We start from the raw sequence: 22,856 nt of genomic DNA on the forward strand, positions 1-22,856 counted from the left end.
GAAGGGAAAAGCCACCAAGACCCTCCTGGGAATCTGGAATTTCTTTTCCGGAGTTTCCCAAAGCCTTTCAAAGATAGCATTCAATTCTTTGGATGGCGGGAAGGTGAGGGGGGCTTCTTATTATCTGTAAAGAAGGCCTCCTCCACCTGTTCTGGAGCTGTGTCCGAATGTGTAAAACTTCCCTAACAGCCTCAATCATCAACTGCACCCCCTTGGCAAGTGATGCCGTCCCCCTCAACACATCCCCATCACCGTCTGCAGCGTCAGCGTCGGTGTCCGTGTCATCCTGCATAATTGCCAGCGCACGTTTGTGAGAATGTACCGCAGGGGACCCCGAGGAGGCAGTATCAGACCATACCACTGTCAAAGTCAGAAAAATATCACGATGCACACTGCCATATTTGCACCTCATATGTGTCCCTGCTGCGCATGCGTGCGCTCTCCCGTGCGTGCGCATACTCGCTGTTGCGGGCACCCGCAGGCGCACGGTATGCGCATTTACGGTAGAGATTGTATGCGTCTAGCGGGCGACTCTTTCGTTACATATTTTCACCATATAATGTATTTTGTAGATTATGGTCCCTTTGATAGAATCTGAAAGTTTGGTTAATGTAGAATGTTCATGGACAGAGAAGTCCCTCTTTGTTTGATACGAAGGGTCAGACAGGAGTAATACAGTGGTGTTTAGTATCCATCGGAAGAGTATTTAATTAGCAATATTCCGGTGTTGGTTTGAAGCGAATTAATCGCTCGTGCGAATAGTTATGGACATAAGAAGTTTATGTCCATTTACTATTATTTGCACTTACTTATCCATGCGGCGGGAAACCTAGTTTCCCACCCACCTGAGCAGTTGGAAATTGTCACAGCCCACCTGTATGAATCAACCTATGACCTTTTGTTATAATGCGAGGAGGAATTCCTGTGTCCAATGAACAATGAGATTGTAGGGACCATTGAATCGTATTGTGTGTGGGGCATAAATAGACAAGCCGATCACATCCAACTCTCACTCTTCAACGGTTCTCATTGCTGATAATCGGGAGCTGGATGTCCAGAGGCGCATGCGATCGTTCCCCTTTGTGCGTAAGTTTTTCTCCGCAATCATATTGTATTTCTTGTTATTGTGGGCCATTTCTCTCTCTCTCTCTTCTCCCCTTTCTCTCTTAATTTTCCTGCAAACGTAATTGTATTATATTGTATTTCCTGTGCAGTTATCTGGTTAGTTAGTCTATGTTATATTGTAGTGTGTGACTTGTATTGTATTATTCTTTTTACAAGTAATAACATTCATATAAGGCGTTAGACCCTAAGCACGGTATCTGTGTATTTCTTATAGTGTTAAGTATTCTCAGAGCGTCGGTGACGCTCGAACAGCTTTTAAGTTAATAAGGTTACACTGCGTTGCATCTACACCCTATCTCTACACTAAGGTTTTACTGCATATTATATTGTTTATGGTTTAGATATAAAGGTTTAACATTGTGAGCGTCTGCGCCGCTGGTGATCTCCTCGTGGTCCCGAGCGTCCGCTACGCTATAGCGAACCATTACGTTAGTCAGCAGCCAATAGCGTGCCTGCCTGTGATCTCTTGGCCGTGAGCGAACGTGACGCTTGAGCGTCTCGACCACGGCTAAGAGATTGTTACGCAACGTGCGTACCCTTACGGTACTCCATACGTCAATAGCATACAGTGTTCTTAGGCCTCTTAAAGGGTTTTAAATAAGATAAATATTTAGCTTTATCAATTGGCGGCTCGTCCTGTCCTTCACATATCTCTGCTAGGTAATTTCAGCAGACATTATCCATCAGCAAAGGGCGGGAGATCATATTCTTCGCAGTGCTGACGGGATAAGCGTCTGCTTCGCTTAGTAAAGGGTGCTGAGGGAATCCGGAACCGGAGGTAAGAACAACACGCTAGTGTCTTTTAAAACTGTTTTTTTCTATCTTGCGTACGCACACACGCATATCTGCATTTCTTTTTCGTGTATTTTCATATATCACTCTCCTGTTTGCCATTTTAAATTGATAAAACGTGCTAAGAGAGATTTGTCGCTATTTCATAGTTAAAGTGTAAAAGTAATGCATTAAGGGATAAAGTGTAAAGCACACACGCAGCTCTACCTAAAGGTACAAGGAGAGATTGGTGTGGGGTTCAGTAGAGGATCGAGGATCATCTACATTGATAAACATGTACATTGTGTTACGGTGGACATTGGTTTTGTGTACACGTGTCTCTAACAAAGGGCTGAGACTCGCGTACGCAAAGGCCGACGCACGCAGCGTAAATTACGCAACGGAGCGTCTGGGTACGCCCACGTAACTCAAGTCACACGATAGTGTTGATTTTTAACAAGCGAAAAGGTGGCAAGGCGATAAATAGCGCAACAGGCGATAAATAGCGCAACAGGCGATAAGTAGCGCAACAGGCGATAAGTAGCGCAAGTTTATTTTAGTATTCGAAATTTAAATTAACAGATCCTTCTCCAAATTTACAACACATCTGGTCTAAAGAAAAATTTCTGCGCAGAAATAGAAATAGAAACAAAAGTGTATATGTGGTGAGTGAGTGTTTGTTTTTACAATTTTGGGGATTGAACCACAGAAATCATCGAGTTCTCGTGAAGGTACATACGTGTAAGTGACATACGTGGTGGCTAGGGAGGCATCTCTGGTTAAACATAAAATTTGAGCATTAGAGTGTAGCGGACCAGGAGGTATAGCAGACCAGGAGGTCAGACCAGGAGGTCATATAACAGACCAGGAGGTCTAGGTACAAAGAAGTCCGCTATAGAGACAAGGCACAACACCAAGAAGGGTTGGTGCAACACCCATATAGGTCATAAAAGCTCAGGCTGAAGGAATTCGCAGCTGCTGAATGTCGATTCCACTGGTCGCTCCGTACATAAGATTAGTTGCTTATGTACTGAACGATTGTACCGCACGTAATTGTGTGCATTAGTTGGTAACCTGACCAGTACCATTTGTGTACGAACCCGGTCATAAACGCTATTTGTACATTCTAACGTGATTTGTGTAATTTTTTATTTTTTCAAAAAGGGAAGTTCGCTGGTCACTCAGGAATTATCCGACAACCCCACCTTTACTGGAAAGGGTTAATGCTCTTCGGATCACACTCACATGTTCCACTAAACGAAGGTTAATAGGGGCCCTGGGTCGAGTACGCCAGCACTATATCAGTGTGTGGGCATATTGGTCGGCGTGGGCGAGTGAGTGAGGTGCTCGGTAAACTTCACCGTCAACCTATCTTTGAATATTTTGGTTTTTTGTAAGGGTTCGCTGAAGACCCTGATATAAAGGTCAGAGGTAGAGCAAGCAACACCTGCAAATTATGGGGGCCAGTTGTTCAGGAAGGGGGCGATCAACCTCGGTTCGGGTTGATTCTGCAAACCGACCAGTCGGGTCGGCAAGGTATGTAATGTGTGAAAAATACGGAAGACACACAGAAATTTTATGTGATGAATGGGAGAAAATGACTGTACATGACGGGGAGAAATTCCCAAGAGTAGGCAGCTTCAGCCCAGAAGTGTTGCAAAATTTAAGGAGAAGGATATGTCTCATTAAATCAGCAAAGAGACGAATCAAACATTATGATTATTTGCAGTTATGGCAACAGGAGGGTGAAATACAGAGAGGATTGGCTCAGGCGGCGGGATCTGGCCCTATCAGGAAACTGATAGCCACGGCCCCGCCGCCACCATACATATCAGGAGAGAAATTGGTTGCGGAGAATGACGCATCAGGGGGTAACAAACAGGCACTTGGCAACTGTATAAATGTTAAGGATAATGTTAATAAGTTAACCCATGCAAATATTAACCCGTGCAAGTTGTACCCTGTTTTGAACTTTCCCCAGGAGTGTGATCAAGAGGACGAATCGGCAACAATATCGGCGCTCTCTCTAGCAGCCACTATATCAGAAACGACAGTAGGCACGGCCCAACCCATAAGATTAGTAACAAAGCCCCCTAGCAGAGGGACAGGTGAGGTCGTATCAACGGGTAAGTACGGCACCATACACTATGCTGAAACCATTTCACCACAGACTGTAGAATCTACACAGAATGATGTTGTTAAACTTGCTCCCGTGAGGGTAATAGCAGTTCCAAATGGGAAAACGGACACTACAGGAGTCACTCCTATCAGGAACATTGCCATGTACAGCCCGTTTTCCCGAATGGAATTAAGAACCATAGTGTCTGAATTCCCTGATCCTAGAAAAGACTTAGTTGCTAGCCAAAAATACATCAGAGACCTAGGAAACACTTTAGAGCCCAATAACAAAGATTGGCAGATATTGCTGAGGGCTTGTTTACCCTCCAATGTCGACGCAGCTCAATTTTTAGCTGACTGTGGACTGGATCAGGATGTACCTCTTACAGATGTGTACAACAAAGACAATGTAAAAAGAATAAATTTACAGTTAAAGGAGTATTTCCCAGCTGTAACCAAATGGAATAGAATTTTTTCCATTAAACAAAAAGAGACAGAAACAGCTGCTGATTATTTTCACCGGGCATTATTAGAAATGGCAAAATACACTGGCATAGAGGACATTAGGACCAATGCAAATCATCAAGAAGTAGCAGTATCTGTGCTAATGGATGGTTTAAAAGAGGCATTAAAGACCAGGGTACAGACCACACAACCATGTTGGCGAGGTCTGTCGGTGGCTACTTTAAGAGAGGCTGCTATTGATCACGACCGGAATATCACCAGACACAGGGAGTCACAAGGTGATAAGTTAATGTCAGTAAGTATACAGGCCCTGACCACAAAACAGCCTGTGTTTATATCACCAAACCCTGTGGGTAAGTCAAATGTGGTAACATGTTATTTTTGTCATAAACAGGGACACATAGCACGAGACTGTAGAGCGAAGAATTCGCAAAGATCATACCAACCCCCTAGACAACGACACGACATTGGGATCAGGGTCCGCAGAGACGGAGTTATGAGCCACATACAGGGGAAACAAAAAGATACCCCCCGAACAGAGACTGGCACGCCTCTGGTAGTTCCCAGCTAACTCCCTCACAAGTAGTTGCTGCCAGCGGGATTCAGGGAGGTCACCATACCCAATAGGGGTGTGGCCATACCTGTAATCTGCAGCCAGTAAAATTGATTGCAAATCTTGGAAGTGAACCCGAGATTGCAATAAATGTAGCTGGTAAATCATTAAACTTTCTTGTAGATACGGGGGCGGCCAAATCAGTGATAAATTCGACAGTGGGCATGAGAACCACTGGTAAGACAATTCCAGCCATGGGAGTAACGGGAGTAGTCCAGCACTACCCTGTTAGCAAACCAGCCGGGATTACAATAGGGCCTTTACATACCAAGCATTCCTTTTTGCTGGCTGCATCGGCACCGACTAATCTCCTGGGAAGAGACTTATTGTGTAAAATGGGGTGCGTCATTTATTGTACTCCTGAAGGTGTATTCTTGGACATACCTGAGAATCACGCTCAGGAAGTGCGAGACATGTTAGACTCCCCATCAAAATTAATGTCACATACCATTATGACAAATAGGACTCCATCCCAAGTAGAAGAAATGACATCCCAGATACCAGAGTCACTTTGGACTAAAGATGGACAGGACACTGGATTAATGGCAAACGTAGCTCCGGTAGTTGTACAAGTAAAAGATGGTAGGATAGCTCCAAAAATCCCACAGTACCCTCTGAAGCCAGAGGTGGAGTTAGGAGTGTATCCCGTAATAGAGCGCTTGCTACAACAGGGCATTCTGGTAAGAACGTCCAGCACTGCCAATAGTCCCATCTTCCCTGTTAAAAAGAGTGGGGGGAGGGGTTACAGGCTAGTGCAGGATCTAAGGGGGATTAACAAAATAGTTGAGAGTCAGTTCCCCGTAGTGCCAAATCCAGCTGTCATCCTTATGCAAATCCCTCCCACTGCGAAATTTTTCACTGTTATTGACCTCTGCTCCGCTTTCTTTTCGGTACCTCTGCACCCTGACAGCCAATACTTGTTTGCATTCACATACAGAGGAGTCCAATATACATGGACTCGATTACCACAAGGTTTCATAGACAGTCCAAGTATATTTTCCCAGGCTTTGCATGATTGTTTACAGTCTTTCCAACCAGAGAGTGGATCAGTATTAATACAGTACGTGGATGATCTACTACTGTGTTCTGATTCAGTGGAAGCATCCCTGAAAGATACGAAACAGCTCCTGTTTCATCTTTCAGACACAGGACACAAGGTTTCCAAAGACAAGTTACAATTATGCCAAACTAAGGTAAAATATTTGGGACACTGTCTAACACAAGGACTGAGACACCTGACCGCTGATAGAATTCAAGCAATTAGAGACATGACTCTGCCACAAACCCAGCAACAGATCAGAACATTTTTAGGAATGTGTGGGTATTGCCGTAACTGGATCCCAGGGTTTTCCATTCTAGCGTTACCTTTGCAGGAGATGGTCTCCTCAAACAAACCTGATCGAATTTCGCATACAGACGAGTCCGAGATGGCATTTGAGAGACTTAAACAGTGCCTAACGCAGGCACCAGCATTAGGTATGCCAGACTATGGGAAACCCTTTGAGCTGTACGGAACAGAAAGTGCTGGTTGCGCGGCAGGCGTCCTAACCCAAAAGCACGGTGATGCCAGCAGGCCAGTAGCATACTATAGCGCTCAGCTAGATACGGTAGCGCGATCCCTCCCCACATGCTTGCGAAGCGTTGCTGCGATAGCATTGCTAGTAACAAAAAGCGAAGATGTAGTGCTAGGTCACAACCTCACAATTCATACACCACATGCAGTGTCAGCCTTGCTAAATTCTGCCCAAACCAGGCACGTCTCATCAGCGCGGTTTACAAGATGGGAATTGGCACTAATGGCCCCCGTAAACATCACCATAAGGAGATGCAGCGCATTAAATCCTGCAACATATCTCCCAGGTGTGCCTGGACAGGCACAAAGGGTGGAGGATGAGAGTGGTGGGGAAGGAGAATTTAATACAAAGGAGGACACACATGATTGTATGGAATATTTGACCCAAAATTTTACCGCAAGGCCTGACATCAGTGACAACCCACTGGAAGATGTAGATCTAACTTTCTACACGGACGGTAGTTGTCACAGACAGTCAGACTCGGGAGACTTGTGTACTGGATACGCAGTCGTAGATGACCAAGGCACCATAGAAGCAGAACCGCTAGGCCCACCTCACTCAGCCCAGGTTGCTAAACTGGTCGCCCTAACCAGAGCATGTGAATTGGCTAAGGGCAAAACAGCCAATATCTACACCGACTCTAGATACGCATTCGGGGTAGTCCATGATTTCGGAGCCCTATGGCGCCTCAGAAATTTCATGACGGCAGCTGGTACACCGGTAGCGCATGCAGCTCACATCAAAAGGCTTCTAACAGCGATACAGGAACCCGACAGAGTGGCTGTTATCAAGTGTAAAGCACACACATATAGTCAAGATCCAGTATCACTTGGTAACAGCCGAGCAGACGAAGCAGCTAAGTTAGCAGCTGGTACCCCCAGACAGACAGACACCACACAACTGATGGTATTTAATACCATCAACACACAGAAGTTGTGTGAAATGCAAAATTTGTGTTCCACACAGGAAAAGGCAGTCTGGAAGGCAAAGGGATATGGCCAGGAGTCCTCAGGACTCTGGACGGATGGACATGGTAAACCGGTGGCCCCCAGAGCATATCTTCCATGTTTAGCTGAGGCAGCTCACGGGCTGACTCATCTGGGCAAGGAAGGAATGTGCAAGTTGGTAAGAGCATATTGGTGCGCCCCAGGATTTTCATCTCATGCAGGTAAGAGAGCAATGTCATGCCTTACCTGTTTGAGAAAGAACATCGGAAAGGCAATACCAACAGAACCATCTCATATCCCACCTGCAGGCGGCCCTTTCCAGGTAATACAGATTGACTTCATTCAATTACCCCCTTGTCGAAATTTGAAATATGTACTTGTTTGTATAGATGTTTTTTCAAATTGGGTCGAAGCATTTCCTGCGGCCACAAATACCGCTATGTTTACTGCTAAGAAAATTGTGCAGGAATTTGTATGTAGATATGGTATCCCTAGAATTATCGAAAGTGATAGGGGTACCCATTTTACAGGTGATGTCTTTCAAGGAATGTGTAAGTTGATGGGAATTGATAGCAAGCTGCACACTCCATACCGTCCACAGGCGAGTGCGAAGGTGGAAAGAGTGAACAGCACTATTAAAAATAAACTGAGCAAAGTTATGGCAGAGACAGGATTGACATGGCCAGAAGCTTTACCCATTGTACTGTACAGCATCAGAACCACTCCCAGGTCCCCTCTTAATCTGTCTCCCTTTGAAATCTTGTTTGGTCGACAACCGCATGTTATGATTAACCCTCAGGATGATTTGAAGTGTAACAATGAAGTGACTGTAAAATACTTGATTAACATGAGTAAACAGCTAAGGAATCAAAATGATAATTTGAAGTTGGTGATTCCTGATTTACCAGATAGTAATTGTCATGACATTGAACCTGGGGATTATGTAATGATACGGAATTTTCTACGCTCAGGTTGCCTTATTGACAGATGGGAAGGACCATACCAAGTCTTATTGACTAGCACTACAGCATTGAAGGTTGCCGAGAGAGAGACTTGGGTTCATTCGTCCCATTGTAAGAAGGTTGCTGATCCAGAGAGGTCCCGTGATAAGGAACAGACGGTAGAGGAAGTTGTATCACTGGAGTGTCTGTTCCAGGAGGACTGAGGCGGCACCTGAGCATTGAAAATCACAAGATCAAAAGCAGTTGTCGATTCCCTGTTCCCTTTTATTGTTTTTCTCCACTTCCCATCCCCTCTCCCTCAAATCATTTTCTCCCCCTTCTCATTCTTCTTCGTTTCCTCCTATAAGATGGACTTGCCCCAAGAGACTGTGATCCGGATTTTCCTGTTGACCATGATGTTGACCAGAGCAGTCTGTTCCGGCGAGAGTACCATGGAGGTCGAGAGAGGTTCTGGAATGGGTTCTGATGACAGAGATGGAGGCGTAGTTTTCCGAGAACAACATAATCAACAAGCAAAGGCGAGTATCAGAAAACGATCCGATAACATAGACCATAGAAGGAATTGTGAAGGATTGTTAGCTGAAGAAAACTGTATCTGTAGGCTCTGTGACAATGTGGTTGAGGATGGGTGCATCAAGAAATGCCAATCCAGTTTTAATATCCACATGGACCGGCATCCATTGAGTGACTATCACTCCTTAGTGGGTAGTGTGTTAAATAAGACAGATTGTTGGGTATGCTCTCAAGTACCTCAAGGTCATAGCAAATCAGGACTAGTACCATTTCCTTTAACGATAGGGGAGGTACTTGAGCTAAAGGGTGGGAGACCGGTGGACAGGAGGTTTAATATCTCCAGTCCTCCTAGTTTGAAGCTCCACCAATATCATGTGGATAGGTCCCTAATATGTTTTAACATTACCAATCCCCGAAAGCCGGGAAATTGGGAAGTGTCATGGAGTAACCAAACCATGACCTTTTCATATAGAGCAGATAGAATGCCGACAGATACAGAGCTTATACGCCACATAGCCAGTAGAGAAAAATCTTTCCGGTATAGGTATACCCTAGGAAGTAGGATTACGAGAGTTGGAGAGGTATCACCAGGATACTGCGCACATATCGTACAAACTGATACGTGTACTAAACAGATGGGAGCATTAGGGTTAGGAGATTTCACATGGAAGATGTGTAATATGGTTATGTCCTACTCCGTCCCATATGTTCTCCCCGATGATGCATATTTCATATGCGGGAGGAAGGCGTATAAGTGGCTTGCCCCAAACTCTGAAGGATTGTGTTATATTGGAAAAGTACTGCCTGAAGTAATGACTGTATCACATGCCAAAATGAAAGATATACACCGTGTTGCCCAAACTCCTTATACTCACACCCACTACGAGCACGTAGTTAAACGGCACCTGATAGAAAGAACAGAGCATCCGGCCTCTGACATGATCCATGAATCCACCGGGATTCAGTTTCTAATCGCGTTAGACATCACTCGCACCGCCAGAGGAGTGTTGAATTATAAATACATATCTGCGCTTGCAAATTTGTTAGATAATATCACAGAAATGTATGATGACACGTTTAGGTATACTGGAAGAGAACTTCAAGCTTATAAAACAGAACTAGTTCAGCATAGAATGGTTCTTAATTATCTCACAGCAGTGACAGGCGGATATTGTGTCACACTGGCAACGCAGTACGGCGTGAAATGCTGCACATATATAACGAATAGTACCGAGGACCCGGTCGTGGTCATAGACCAAAAGATGGACGATATTCTCCAATTGAAGTGGGAATTTCGCAGGAGACACAATCTCACTCTTGCTGCTGTAGGTAATAAGCTGACTAGTTGGGTGTCATGGTTGAACCCGCGAAATTGGTTCTCTGGTTTAGGAGAATGGGCTCAAGGAGTCATAATGGATGTTGGGAAGTTTCTTCTATGTATCTTAGGTGTTGTCATATCCATTGGCTTGATATTTAGATGCGGTCAGGCTTTAATGAAGTGCAAACGAAGTACCAGGGTGATGAGTTTAAGGAGTGAAGAAATTGTAATTCCAATGGATTTGATTTATGACCCAAATGTAGAAACAATGATGTGATGAAAATGCGATTTCTACGGTCCGTTTCTTTCACCTGTTTTTCTGGTTTTTCCAAGGTAAAAAGACCCACTTTTGACGAGGAATTTGATGATCCTGTATACAGACAACTGATGGATTAAAGAAGAAGTTTTGACAACCTTATACACAGATTTTTGATGAACAATGCCATAGACCCCCAGTTTCCCTAGAAATTTTAAAATTACGCTAGCCCAACACTTTTGTAAGCCTATGGACATTGACCAAGCTTTTTGCCCACACGCCTTTTGGCAAAAGCACAAAGAAGACTGCATTCAACAGACACCGAACAAGACTTCAACCGACAAATGTTCATTAACCTGACATAGAATACCACTGCATTTACCGTAATTATGTCTTTTCTTCATCTCTACAACCTTCAGGTAATTACACACATAGTCGATAGGGAATACAGGCACAGATATCAGCAATCACATATTCCCCCATTCATGTATCATCAACTAAAATGTGCTCCCCATTTTGTTGCAACCAAAATCCGAAAAGAGCTCGGTAAAGTTTGACAGCCCATCCACAGACCCGTACCACGGGATAAGAAGGAATTCAAATGTATACTTCGCAATACCTCGAAGCTTGATTTAAAACACGTACGGCACGATGATACATGACCCCCAAACACGGATTCATACACACATGCTTCTGCTATCTCACTAGGTCATACCCTCTTCACACCTTCTCCTCCCTTACCCAACCATGGAAATGTATTAACCCCTGACATATATTTTTCTCGTTTTGAAATGTTTTAGGAAGTGGCAGTTATTGTTGACTGCCAAAGGGTGGACTGTCAAAGTCAGAAAAATATCACGATGCACACTGCCATATTTGCACCTCATATGTGTCCCTGCTGCGCATGCGTGCGCTCTCCCGTGCGTGCGCATACTCGCTGTTGCGGGCACCCGCAGGCGCACGGTATGCGCATTTACGGTAGAGATTGTATGCGTCTAGCGGGCGACTCTTTCGTTACATATTTTCACCATATAATGTATTTTGTAGATTATGGTCCCTTTGATAGAATCTGAAAGTTTGGTTAATGTAGAATGTTCATGGACAGAGAAGTCCCTCTTTGTTTGATACGAAGGGTCAGACAGGAGTAATACAGTGGTGTTTAGTATCCATCGGAAGAGTATTTAATTAGCAATATTCCGGTGTTGGTTTGAAGCGAATTAATCGCTCGTGCGAATAGTTATGGACATAAAAAGTTTATGTCCATTTACTATTATTTGCACTTACTTATCCATGCGGCGGGAAACCTAGTTTCCCACCCACCTGAGCAGTTGGAAATTGTCACAGCCCACCTGTATGAATCAACCTATGACCTTTTGTTATAATGCGAGGAGGAATTCCTGTGTCCAATGAACAATGAGATTGTAGGGACCATTGAATCGTATTGTGTGTGGGGCATAAATAGACAAGCCGATCACAACCAACTCTCACTCTTCAACGGTTCTCATTGCTGATAATCGGGAGCTGGATGTCCAGAGGCGCATGCGATCGTTCCCCTTTGTGCGTAAGTTTTTCTCCGCAATCATATTGTATTTCTTGTTATTGTGGGCCATTTCTCTCTCTCTCTCTTCTCCCCTTTCTCTCTTAATTTTCCTGCAAACGTAATTGTATTATATTGTATTTCCTGTGCAGTTATCTGGTTAGTTAGTCTATGTTATATTGTAGTGTGTGACTTGTATTGTATTATTCTTTTTACAAGTAATAACATTCATATAAAGGCGTTAGACCCTAAGCACGGTATCTGTGTATTTCTTATAGTGTTAAGTATTCTCAGAGCGTCGGTGACGCTCGAACAGCTTTTAAGTTAATAAGGTTACACTGCGTTGCATCTACACCCTATCTCTACACTAAGGTTTTACTGCATATTATATTGTTTATGGTTTAGATATAAAGGTTTAACATTGTGAGCATCTGCGCCGCTGGTGATCTCCTCGTGGTCCCGAGCGTCCGCTACGCTATAGCGAACCATTACGTTAGTCAGCAGCCAATAGCGTGCCTGCCTGTGATCTCTTGGCCGTGAGCGAACGTGACGCTTGAGCGTCTCGACCACGGCTAAGAGATTGTTACGCAACATGCGTACCCTTACGGTACTCCATACGTCAATAGCGTACAGTGTTCTTAGGCCTCTTAAAGGGTTTTAAATAAGATAAATATTTAGCTTTATCACCACCATAGAGGACTGGAGGACCCGAGTGGCATGCTCAGTCCTAGCAACCCTATCAGAAATCTGAGAAATAGTCCCCCTCAGAGAGACTAACCATTCTGGCTCTCTAGCTGGGATCTGCGCTAAAACAGTGTAATCCTGATTACATGGAATGGAGTCTTCCTGGGAAGACAACTCCTCTGCAGCATATGAAACAGTGTCCCTAGACATGTTGACACACAACCTCAAACACACCACAAATACACAGGATTGAGACACGCAGACAGAGTTTCCCCCCCAAGAATGGCAGAGAGACACAGATTGGAGCCAACGTCACTTCCGGTGACCAGGACGCGATTTTTTATAACACATAATCTGATGAAATTTAAGTTTTTAAACAAATTGTATATGATATATCTATGTCATGTGTTAAGCAGATTAGATTATTTAAGTGAAAATCGAAAAGGAACATGTATTTACCATACTTGTTCAGGCATGACCCCTGACCCGGAAATGAATCCTACTAATGGTATAAATAGGATACCTGTACACTCCACTCTCACTGCCTGATGAAGGGTTGATCCCGAAACGCGTAGCAGCAGGAGTTTGGAGATTTGGATGAACTGCAGAAAGGGGAAAGGCTGACCAGACGTGTGTGACGTGGACGAGGGAACCAGGTTCCGGAGCCAGTTACATCTGAAACGCCCACTATACACTCCCTTCTGGTAATCCTCCACCCTTATAACCCCCATTTGGGAATTGAATTTTAAAAGGATTACTAGTTTTTATGTGCATGTTACCAATTTTTACTTTTTAAATTGAATGTCATTGTAATAAATCTTCCCTATACAAATATACTACACTATATGCTTATTTATCTGCTCTTTTCATATGGAATCCCTCTGAGGACCGCATTTGCATATGTGAAAGTATTAAGGGAAGTATATGTTTTTATTCTCACGTTTAAGCAATCTATGTGCCACGTCTTAGATTGATCTTTGAAGCGCACCCTATTGCACTAATTCCATATATACTCACATCGACACTTTGGTAATAGGGATTACCTTTTGGTGCAAAGGGGGTAGCTGCTTTATATCGAAGTTGGCGCCATATTAGCTCTCTATATCTTCTGTACAACAGATTGGAGCCAACCCACACACAGCGCTGTTAAAGTATAGGGAAACCCTAAACCCGCGCTGACTGTGTCCCTTAATAGGTGACACAGCCTTAACACAGCCTTTCCCCCCCCCCCCCCCCCCCTCGCCTCTTCTACAACCCCCTGGTACCGTACAGATAGCTGGAGTTGAGCTGGAGGTACTTGGCATCCACTGGCAGTGAGCTGCAGGCTGGAAAATGGCGCTGAACGCTGCTGGGTCCGCTCCGAGAAGCTCCACCCCCTCAATGGTGCTGTCTTCCCGCTCTATTCAGATTATACTGGCCGGAGGAATTCAAACAGGCTGCTTGTGGTCAGTTTTGGGTCCGGAGCTGGCCCAGGGCGCCCCCCCCCCCCGCGCTCCTACCCACTAGCCGCCTACATTCACACTGTCCCCCCGCTTGCAAGGAGCTCCCCTAGCTGTGACCGCCTCCTCGGGCACATTTTCTAAACTGAGTCTGGTAGGAGGGGAATAGAGGGAGGAGCCAGCCCACACTATTAAACTCTTAAAGTGCCAATGGCTCCTGGTGGACCCGTCTGTACCCCATGGTACTAATATGGGCCCCAGCATCCTCTAGGACAGTGGTGGCTCTCAAGCCGCATGCGGCTCTTTCATCTGCCGCATGTGGCTCGGTCAGCTCCTGGCCACCACTGCTCTGAGCCCGAGACACACGCACGCCTCTCCGGCGGCGGTGTCTCTCTTCATACGGCGCCGGCCCGTGAGCCAATCAGCGATCACGGACCGGCACCTAAGGCTCCTGATTGGCTGCCGGACCGCAAGCTTTGATTGGCTCACGGACCGGCGCCTAATTCAGGAGAGACACCGCCGCCGGAGAGTGAGCAGAGCACTGAGCAGCGCGGCGAGCGGGGCGCGGGGGCTGTTGAGCAATGTGGGGACGTGTATCTGCACTGGGGGCATAGCTGGCACTGGGGGCAAAGCAGGCAATGTGGGGACATGTGTATCTGGCACTGTGGGGGCATGTGTAGCTGGCACTGAGGGCATAGTTGGCACTGTGGGGACATGTGTAGCTGGCACTGGGGGCATAGCTGGCACTGTGGGGACATGTGTATCTGCACTGGGGCCATATCTGGCACTGGGGGGACATGTGTAGCTGGCACTGGGGGCATATCTGGCACTGTGGGGACATATGTATCTGTCACTGGGGCATATCAGGCACTGGGGGGACATGTGTATCTGGCACTGTGGACATAGCAGGCACTGTGGGGACATATGTATCTGCACTGGGGGCATATCTGGCACGGGGGCATAGCTGGCACAGTGGGGACATGTGTATCTGGCACTGGGGCCATAGGTGGCACTTTGGGGACATACGTATCTGGCACTGGGGGCATAGCTGGCACTGGGGGGACATGTGTATCTGGTACTGGGGGCATATCTGGCACTGTGGGGGCATGTGTATCTGGCACTGGGGGCATAGCTGGCACAGTGGGGACATGTGTATCTGGCACTGGGGCCATAGGTGGCACTTTGGGGACATGTGTAGCTGGCACTGGGGGCATATCTGGCACTGTGGGGACATATGTATCTGTCACTGTGGACATAGCAGGCACTGTGGGGACATATGTATCTGCACTGGGGGCATATCTGGCACGGGGGCATAGCTGGCACAGTGGGGACATGTGTATCTGGCACTGGGGCCATAGGTGGCACTTTGGGGACATACGTATCTGGCACTGGGTGCATAGCTGGCACTGGGGGGACATGTGTATAATGGCACTGTGGACATAGCAGGCACTGTGGGGACATATGAATCTGCACTGGGGGCATAGCTGGCACTGTGGGCATAGCTGGCACTGTGGGGACATGTGTATCTAGCACTGGGGGCATATCTGGCACTGTGGGGACATATGTTTCTGCATTGGGGACATATATGTATCTGGCACTGTGGGGACATATATGCACCCACAGTGCCAGATACACATATGTCCCCACAGTGCCAGAAACACGTATGTCCCCACAGTGCCAGATACACATATGTATCTATCTGGCACTGTGGAGGCACCCATTTTTTGGCATTTTTATATGTACTGTACTGGGGCATTATATGTATGTGGCACTGTACTGGGGCATTATATGTATGTGGTACTGTACAACATGCCGAAAAAACGGGGTTATGATATGAGGTCATACTCCTACAAACGTCACACCGAAAGGTGTGCGCACAAAAATGGGGTGTGGCTTTGTGACAACTATGCCACGCCCCCATTTTTTGCGCGCGCGCCTACGGCGCAAGCATCATAGTGGCTCCTGCTCTTGACTACAGATCTTTTCTGGCTCTTTGCTTCTGACTGGTTGGCCACCCCTGCTCTAGGACGTAAGAAAAATAAGGTTAGTGCGCACCGAAGGAGCACATAAAAAAATAGGGACGTGCCACATAATCGTACCATATCACATTACATCACACAGTAGTGTCCGCCAGTGACATTACACCACACAGTAGTACCCCTATACACATTACGCCAGGTAAAAAAAATACCTCATTCATACTCTTTACATTATTTGTAATTTTTCCTCAATATAGTAATGCCCCATACATATTATGCCACACACTGTAATGCCCATTCCTCACAGAGTAATGCCTATTACAATTTATGCCACAAACCGTAATGCCCATTACAGATTATGCCATACATTATGTATTACACATTATGCCACATACAGTTATGCCCCTGTCACCATTTTATGCTCCACACACAATAATGTCCCTCACAAATTGTGCCCCTCAGTAAGGATTCTAATTTCTTTTAAATTACCTGCTCATTGCCAGGGGTCTAATGCTTGTTGCCAGGGGTTTCCTGTTCATTGCTAAGGTTTTCATGCTCTGGGTTTCATGCTCATTGCCAGGGGGGGGGGGGGGGGGGGGCATGCTCATTGCCAGGGGTTTACATGGGAAAAGATGCATTTCTGCATCTTCTCCCGCCGCCAGCAGTCCCGGAGCTTTCCTACGTTAGAGGTCCTACTTGACCTCTAGCATCTGTCTCCCTACGCTCCTCCAGATGCTAAAGGTCAAGTAGAACCTCTAGTGTCTGTCTCCCTCCTTGGTGTCGGCTACAGCGTGCGCCCACGATGCCTGCCGCAGCCAGTGTGCGGATGCCTGCGCAGAGCATTTGGCAGGCACCCTGCTTGCCCGCACCTAAAACCGCTCCTGGTGGTGGTACTGATTATTACACCTATGATTCTGTGAAGAGACCTGGAAAACATACACTGTTAAAGGTGCCTTGATGGCTGGAATTGGGAATTACTGGAGTGGAGCACCTGGAGTAAACCCATGCAAACGGAAAACCATACACACCTCACACAGATAGGGCTTTTGTAAGAATCAAATCCCATAGGCTGAGTGCTATGAGGCAGCAATACTAACCACTGTTCCAATGTTCCAGCCCAAGGACTGGAAAATAAACAATTATCTGTTTATATGCTAACATGCCTGAGGAGCTTAGATGGAAAATAGGAAATAAGTAACGTTTGCAGGAATGCACACAAAGAAAATAATCTAATTTGAAGTTGGAAATCACTTTAAGGCTGTATAACAATTATGATTTCAGGCAAAAATTGAGGTTTAAACTCACCAATTTCACCTTCCAACCCTGGCCTGGGAATACTGATAGAAGTACGGGTTTCGGATTCCAGGTTTCGCTTTGTCTCCCCTTTCTTACCTATAATGTACCTATGACATAAACAGAAACAAAATAAAAACTAAAAATATATACTGTAAATATATTTTACAAAAGGTTTCTCTCAAATTGATTTTCTTAGATAAAAATTAAAATTGTGTATTTTCAACAAAAAATTTACAGAATTTGAAAATATGTAAATGAAAATTGTATATTTTATTCATAGTGAAGCACACATTTTATTAAACATAGTAAAAACAGTGCCTTGCTAAAGTATTCACCCCCCCCCACACACTTCACTTTTTACCTATTTTCTTACATTACAACCTGTAATTTAATTGTTTTTTAATCTGAATTTTATGTGACGAATCAGCACAAAATAGTCAAAGTTGGTGAAGTGAAATAAGCAAAAAAAAAAAAATAGGATTTTGGTACCTACCGGTAAATACTTTTCTCGTAGTCAGTAGAGGATGCTGGGGTCCACATTAGTACCATGGGGGTATAGACGGGTCCACCAGGAGCCATTGGCACTTTAAGAGTTTAACAGTGTGGGGTGGATCCTCCCTCTATGCCCCTCCTACCAGACTCAGTCTGGAAACTGTGCCCGAGGAGAAGTCATACTTCGAGAGAAGGACTTAACACAGATAGTGGTGAGATTCATACCAGCTCACACATACAAGGCACGTCAAATCAACTAGCTTTAACTAATCAGCAAACGGCTGAAACATTACTTACCCAGTAACTATGCAGTACGCAACTAAACGAAGTTGTACTGAACCAAATAACATATGCAGAAAAACGAAGCGCTGGGCGGGCGCCCAGCATCCTCTACGGACTACGAGAAAAGGATTTACCGGTAGGTACCAAAATCCTATTTTCTCTAACGTCCTAGAGGACGCTGGGGTCCACATTAGTACCATGAGGATGTACCAAAGCTCCCAGAACGGGAGGGAGAGCGTGGAGGCTCCTGCAGAACTGATTGACCGAACTTCAGATCATCAGGGGCCAAAGTATCGAACTTGTAGAACCTTGCAAACGTGTTCGACCCAGACTATGTTGCCGCTCGGCAAAGCTGCGTTGCCGAGACACCCCGGGCAGCCGCCCAGGAAGACCCCACCTTACGAGTAGAGTGGGCCTTAACAGATTTTGGACACGGCAGTCCTGCCGTAAAATAGGCATGCTGGATAGTGAACCTAATCCAGCGAGAAATAGACTGCTTAGAAGCAGGACACCCAATTTTCTTGGTAATCGTATAGGACAAACAGAGTCCGACTTCCTGTGACGAGAAGAAGTTCTCTTCACATAAATCTTCAGAGCCCTCATGACATCCAAGGACTTTAAAGTAATCGAGGAGTCAGTAGCCAATGGCACCACAATAGGTTGGTTGATATGAAATGCCAGGACAACCTTTGGTAGGAACTGCTGATGAGTCCGGAGCTCAGCTCTATCCTCATGGAAGATCAAGTAAGGGCTTTTGCATGACAAAGCCCCCAGCTCAAGAGACACGTCTAGCAGAAGCGAAGGCCAACAAAGTGACCGCCTTCCATGTAATAAATTTGAGCTCCACCTCCTGTAGAGGCTCAAACCAATCCGACTGGAGAAACTGCAACACAATACAAAGGGAGGTTGGATATGCAGAACTCCCTTCAAAAAGGTCTGAACCTCAGGGGGGGCAGTTAATTATTTCTGAAAGAAAATGGACAGGGCTGAAATCTGGACCTTCACAGATCCCAATCTCAGTCCCATATCCATTCCTGCCTGCAGGAAGAGGAGGAAACATCCCAGTTGAAAATTCACTGCAGGAAACTTCTTGGACTCACACCAAGAGACATATTTCTTCCAAATACGATGGTAATGTGTAGACGTTACCCCTTTCCTAGCCTCTATGAGGGTATCACTTCTTTCGGAATACCCTTCCGAGCAAGAATCAGACGCTCAGCTTCCATGCCGTCAAACGTAGCCGCGGTAAGTCTTGATAGGCGAACGGACCCTGCTGCAGCAGGTCCTCCCAAAGAGGAAGAGGCCTCGGCTCTTCTTGCAGTAGATTCAGAAGGTCGGTGTACCAAGCCCGTCTTGGCCAGTCTGGGGCGATGAGGATCGCTTGAACCCTTGTTCTCCTTATGAGCTTTAGGATTCTTGGGATGAGTGGGAGTGGTGGAAACACTGGAAACGCTGACTGGAACACCCACGGAGACACCAGGGCGTCCACCGTCACTGCCTGAGGGTCCCTCGACCTGGAACAATAACGCCGAAGCTTCTTGTTGAGACGAGAAGCCATCATGTCTATTTGGGATAGACCCCAAAGATCTGTTACCTCCTTGTACACCCCCGGATGGAGGCCCCACTCTCCCGGATGGAGATCGTGTCTGCTGAGGAAGTCTGCTTCCTAGTTGTCTACTCCCAGAATGAAGATGGCTGACAGCGTTAAAGCATGCTTTTCCGTCCAGAGGAGTATTCTGATTACCTCTGACATCGCCGCTCTGCTCTTGGTTCCGCCCTGTCGGTTTATGTACGTCACTGTAGTTACGTTGTCCGACTGTACTTGAATGGCCCTGTTTCTTAGAAGATGGGCCGCCTGAAGAAGACCGTTGTAGACGGCTTTTAGTTCCAGAATGTTGATGGGCAGGCCGGCTTCCAGGCTCGACCATCTTCCTTGGAAGGTCACCCCTAGAGTGACTGCTCCCCAGCCTCGGAGGCTCGCATCCGTCATTAGTAGGACCCAGTCCTGAATTCCGAACCTGCGGCCTTCCAGGAGGTGAGGCAATTGGAGCCACCAGAGGAGTGAGATCCTTGCCCTTGGCGACCGACGAATTCTCTGATGCATGTGGAGGTGAGGACCCGACCACTTGTCCAGAAGGTCCAGTTGGAAGGTCCGAGCATGAAACCTCCCGTACTGGAGAGCCTCGTAGGAAGCCACCATCTTTCCCAATAGGCGAATGCATTGATGAACCGACACCCGGGGTGGCTTCAGGACACCCCGGATCATGGATTGGATCACCAATGCCTTGTCCCGCGGAAGGAACACCTGCTGTACTTCCGTATCCAGGATCATTCCCAGAAACGACAATCCGCTGGTCGGTTCCAAATGTGACTTTGGAAAATTCAGAATCCACCCATGACTCAAGCAGCCGTGTTGTGAGAACAATGGACTGCAGCAACCTTTCCTTGGACGATGCCTTTATCAGGAGGAGATCGTCCAGATAAGGAATGATGTTCACGCCCTGTTTTCGGAGTAGCATCATCATCTCTGCCATTACCTTGGTAAACACCCTCGGTGCTGTGGAGAGGCCAAACGGCAGAGCCTGGAACTGAAAATGACAGTCCAGCAACGCGAATCAGAGATAAGCCTGACGCGGTAGCCAGATCGGAATGTGAAGGTATGCAGCTTTGATATCCAGGGATACCAGGAATTCCCCCTCTTCCAGACCTGATATCACCGCCCTGAGAGACTCCATCTTGAACTTGAACTCCCTTAGAAAGGGGTTCAATGATTTTAGGTTCAGGATGGGCCTAACCGAACCATCCGGTTTCGGTACCACGAAAAGGTTCTAATAGTAACCCTTTGTCAGCACGTGCGGTTGTACTGGCACAATGACTTGTGCCTCTACCAGCCTTTGAACAGTCTCTTGTAGCACTTCGCTGTCCTCCAACAGAGTTGGTAAGCCCGACTTGAAAAACCGATGAGGAGGGAGACTTTGAAATTCCAGCCAGTATCCCTGAGAGACAATATCCACCACCCAGCGATCAAGGCCGAAGAAGACTCAAACATGACTGAACTGTCTGAGTCTCGCTTCCACAGGCCCCACCACCGGGCCGTCCCGTCCACCGTCATGCAGAGGACTTAGGGGTACCTGAAGCAGGCTTTTGTTCTTGGGAACCTGCAGCGGCAGGTTTCTTGGACTTACCTTACCTCCCCTGAAGATAGTACCGGATGATTTGGCCTTTCTGGACTTGCTGGGCCGAAAGGACTGCTGCGAAGCTGAGGAGAAGGACCTCTTCGGAGCAGGAGCTGCTGAGGGTAGATACGGAGACTTACCCGCTGTAGCAGTAGATATCCACGCATCTAGAGCTTCCCCAAAGAGAGCTTGACCTGTATAGGGCAGCGACTCCACACTTTTTTTGGATTCTGCGTCGGGCGACCACTGGCGGAGCCACAGTCCCCGACTAGCTGATACAGTCATGGAACTCAGGTCTTTCATAGATTCTACCATGAAACCTGCAGAATCACGAATGTTGCGTAAATACAATGCAACATCATCCCTATCCATCGTATCCAAATCCTCCATCAAGGCAGCCGACCACTTCACTATAGCCTTAGCAATCCATGCACTAGCAATAGTGGGACGTAATATAGCCCCTGAAGCAGTGTACACTGATTTCAGAGTATTATCAATTTTTCTTACCGCCGGCTCCTTTAAGGCGGTAGATCCCGGTACCGGTAAAACCACCTTTTTTGAGAGTCTAGATACAGATGCGTCAACAATTAGCGGGTTTTCCCACTTTTTCCTATCCTCCTCAGGGAAAGGAAAAGCTACCAGAATACTCTCAGGGATCTGAAACTTCTTTTCAGGATTCAACCAGGCCTTTTCAAATATAGCATTCAACTCTTTTGACGCGGGGAAGGTTAGCGAGGCTTTCTTGTTTTCCGTGAAAAAAAGCCTCCTCAACCTGCTGAGGTGTGGTATCATTAACATTTAACACATCCCTGATAGCCTCTATCAACAACTGCACCCCCCTTGCAAGAGATGTGGACCCCGCAATACATCCCCATCACCAACTGTAGTGTCAGAATCGGTATCCGTGTTACCTGCACAAGAGCACGTTTGTGGGGGTATATAGAGGGGTGACCTGAGGTACCTGACAAGGGCCACACAGCCATAGAGGACTGCAATACCTGGGTTGCCGACTCTTTACTGGTATCCCTGTCAGAAATTTGAGTAATCCAAGTCCTGATACACCACTCTGGTTCCCTTGCTGGAATCTGTGCTAAACCAGTGCTAACCTGATTACATGGAATGGGATCATCCTGGGAGGATAAATCCTCTGCAGCATATGACACTATATCCCTAGACATTGCTGCTGGTGACCACCAAACACACCACACACACACAGGATGGGGTAAGACAGAGTTCCCCCCCCAAGAATGGCAAGAGAGAGACAGAGATTGGAACCAACCCACACCAGCACTTAACAACAGGAGTAAAG

General features: G+C 46.4%; 1 protein-coding gene across 4 annotated transcripts in view; it reads right to left on the bottom strand.

Moving 5' to 3' along the window:
- The window catches only part of ASCC1 (activating signal cointegrator 1 complex subunit 1), a 729,419-nt gene that overhangs the window by 686,308 nt on the left and 20,255 nt on the right, over nucleotides 1-22,856 (bottom strand). For all 4 annotated transcript variants that reach the window (XM_063961462.1, XM_063961463.1, XM_063961461.1 and 1 more), the window contains exon 4: nucleotides 17,607-17,704. In XM_063961462.1, coding sequence (XP_063817532.1) covers nucleotides 17,607-17,704 — 98 coding nt within the window. The remainder of the gene's footprint in view (nucleotides 1-17,606; nucleotides 17,705-22,856) is intronic.

This window comes from Pseudophryne corroboree, chromosome 3, assembly GCF_028390025.1.
Source record: "Pseudophryne corroboree isolate aPseCor3 chromosome 3, aPseCor3.hap2, whole genome shotgun sequence".
Taxonomy (NCBI): Eukaryota; Metazoa; Chordata; class Amphibia; order Anura; family Myobatrachidae; genus Pseudophryne; species Pseudophryne corroboree.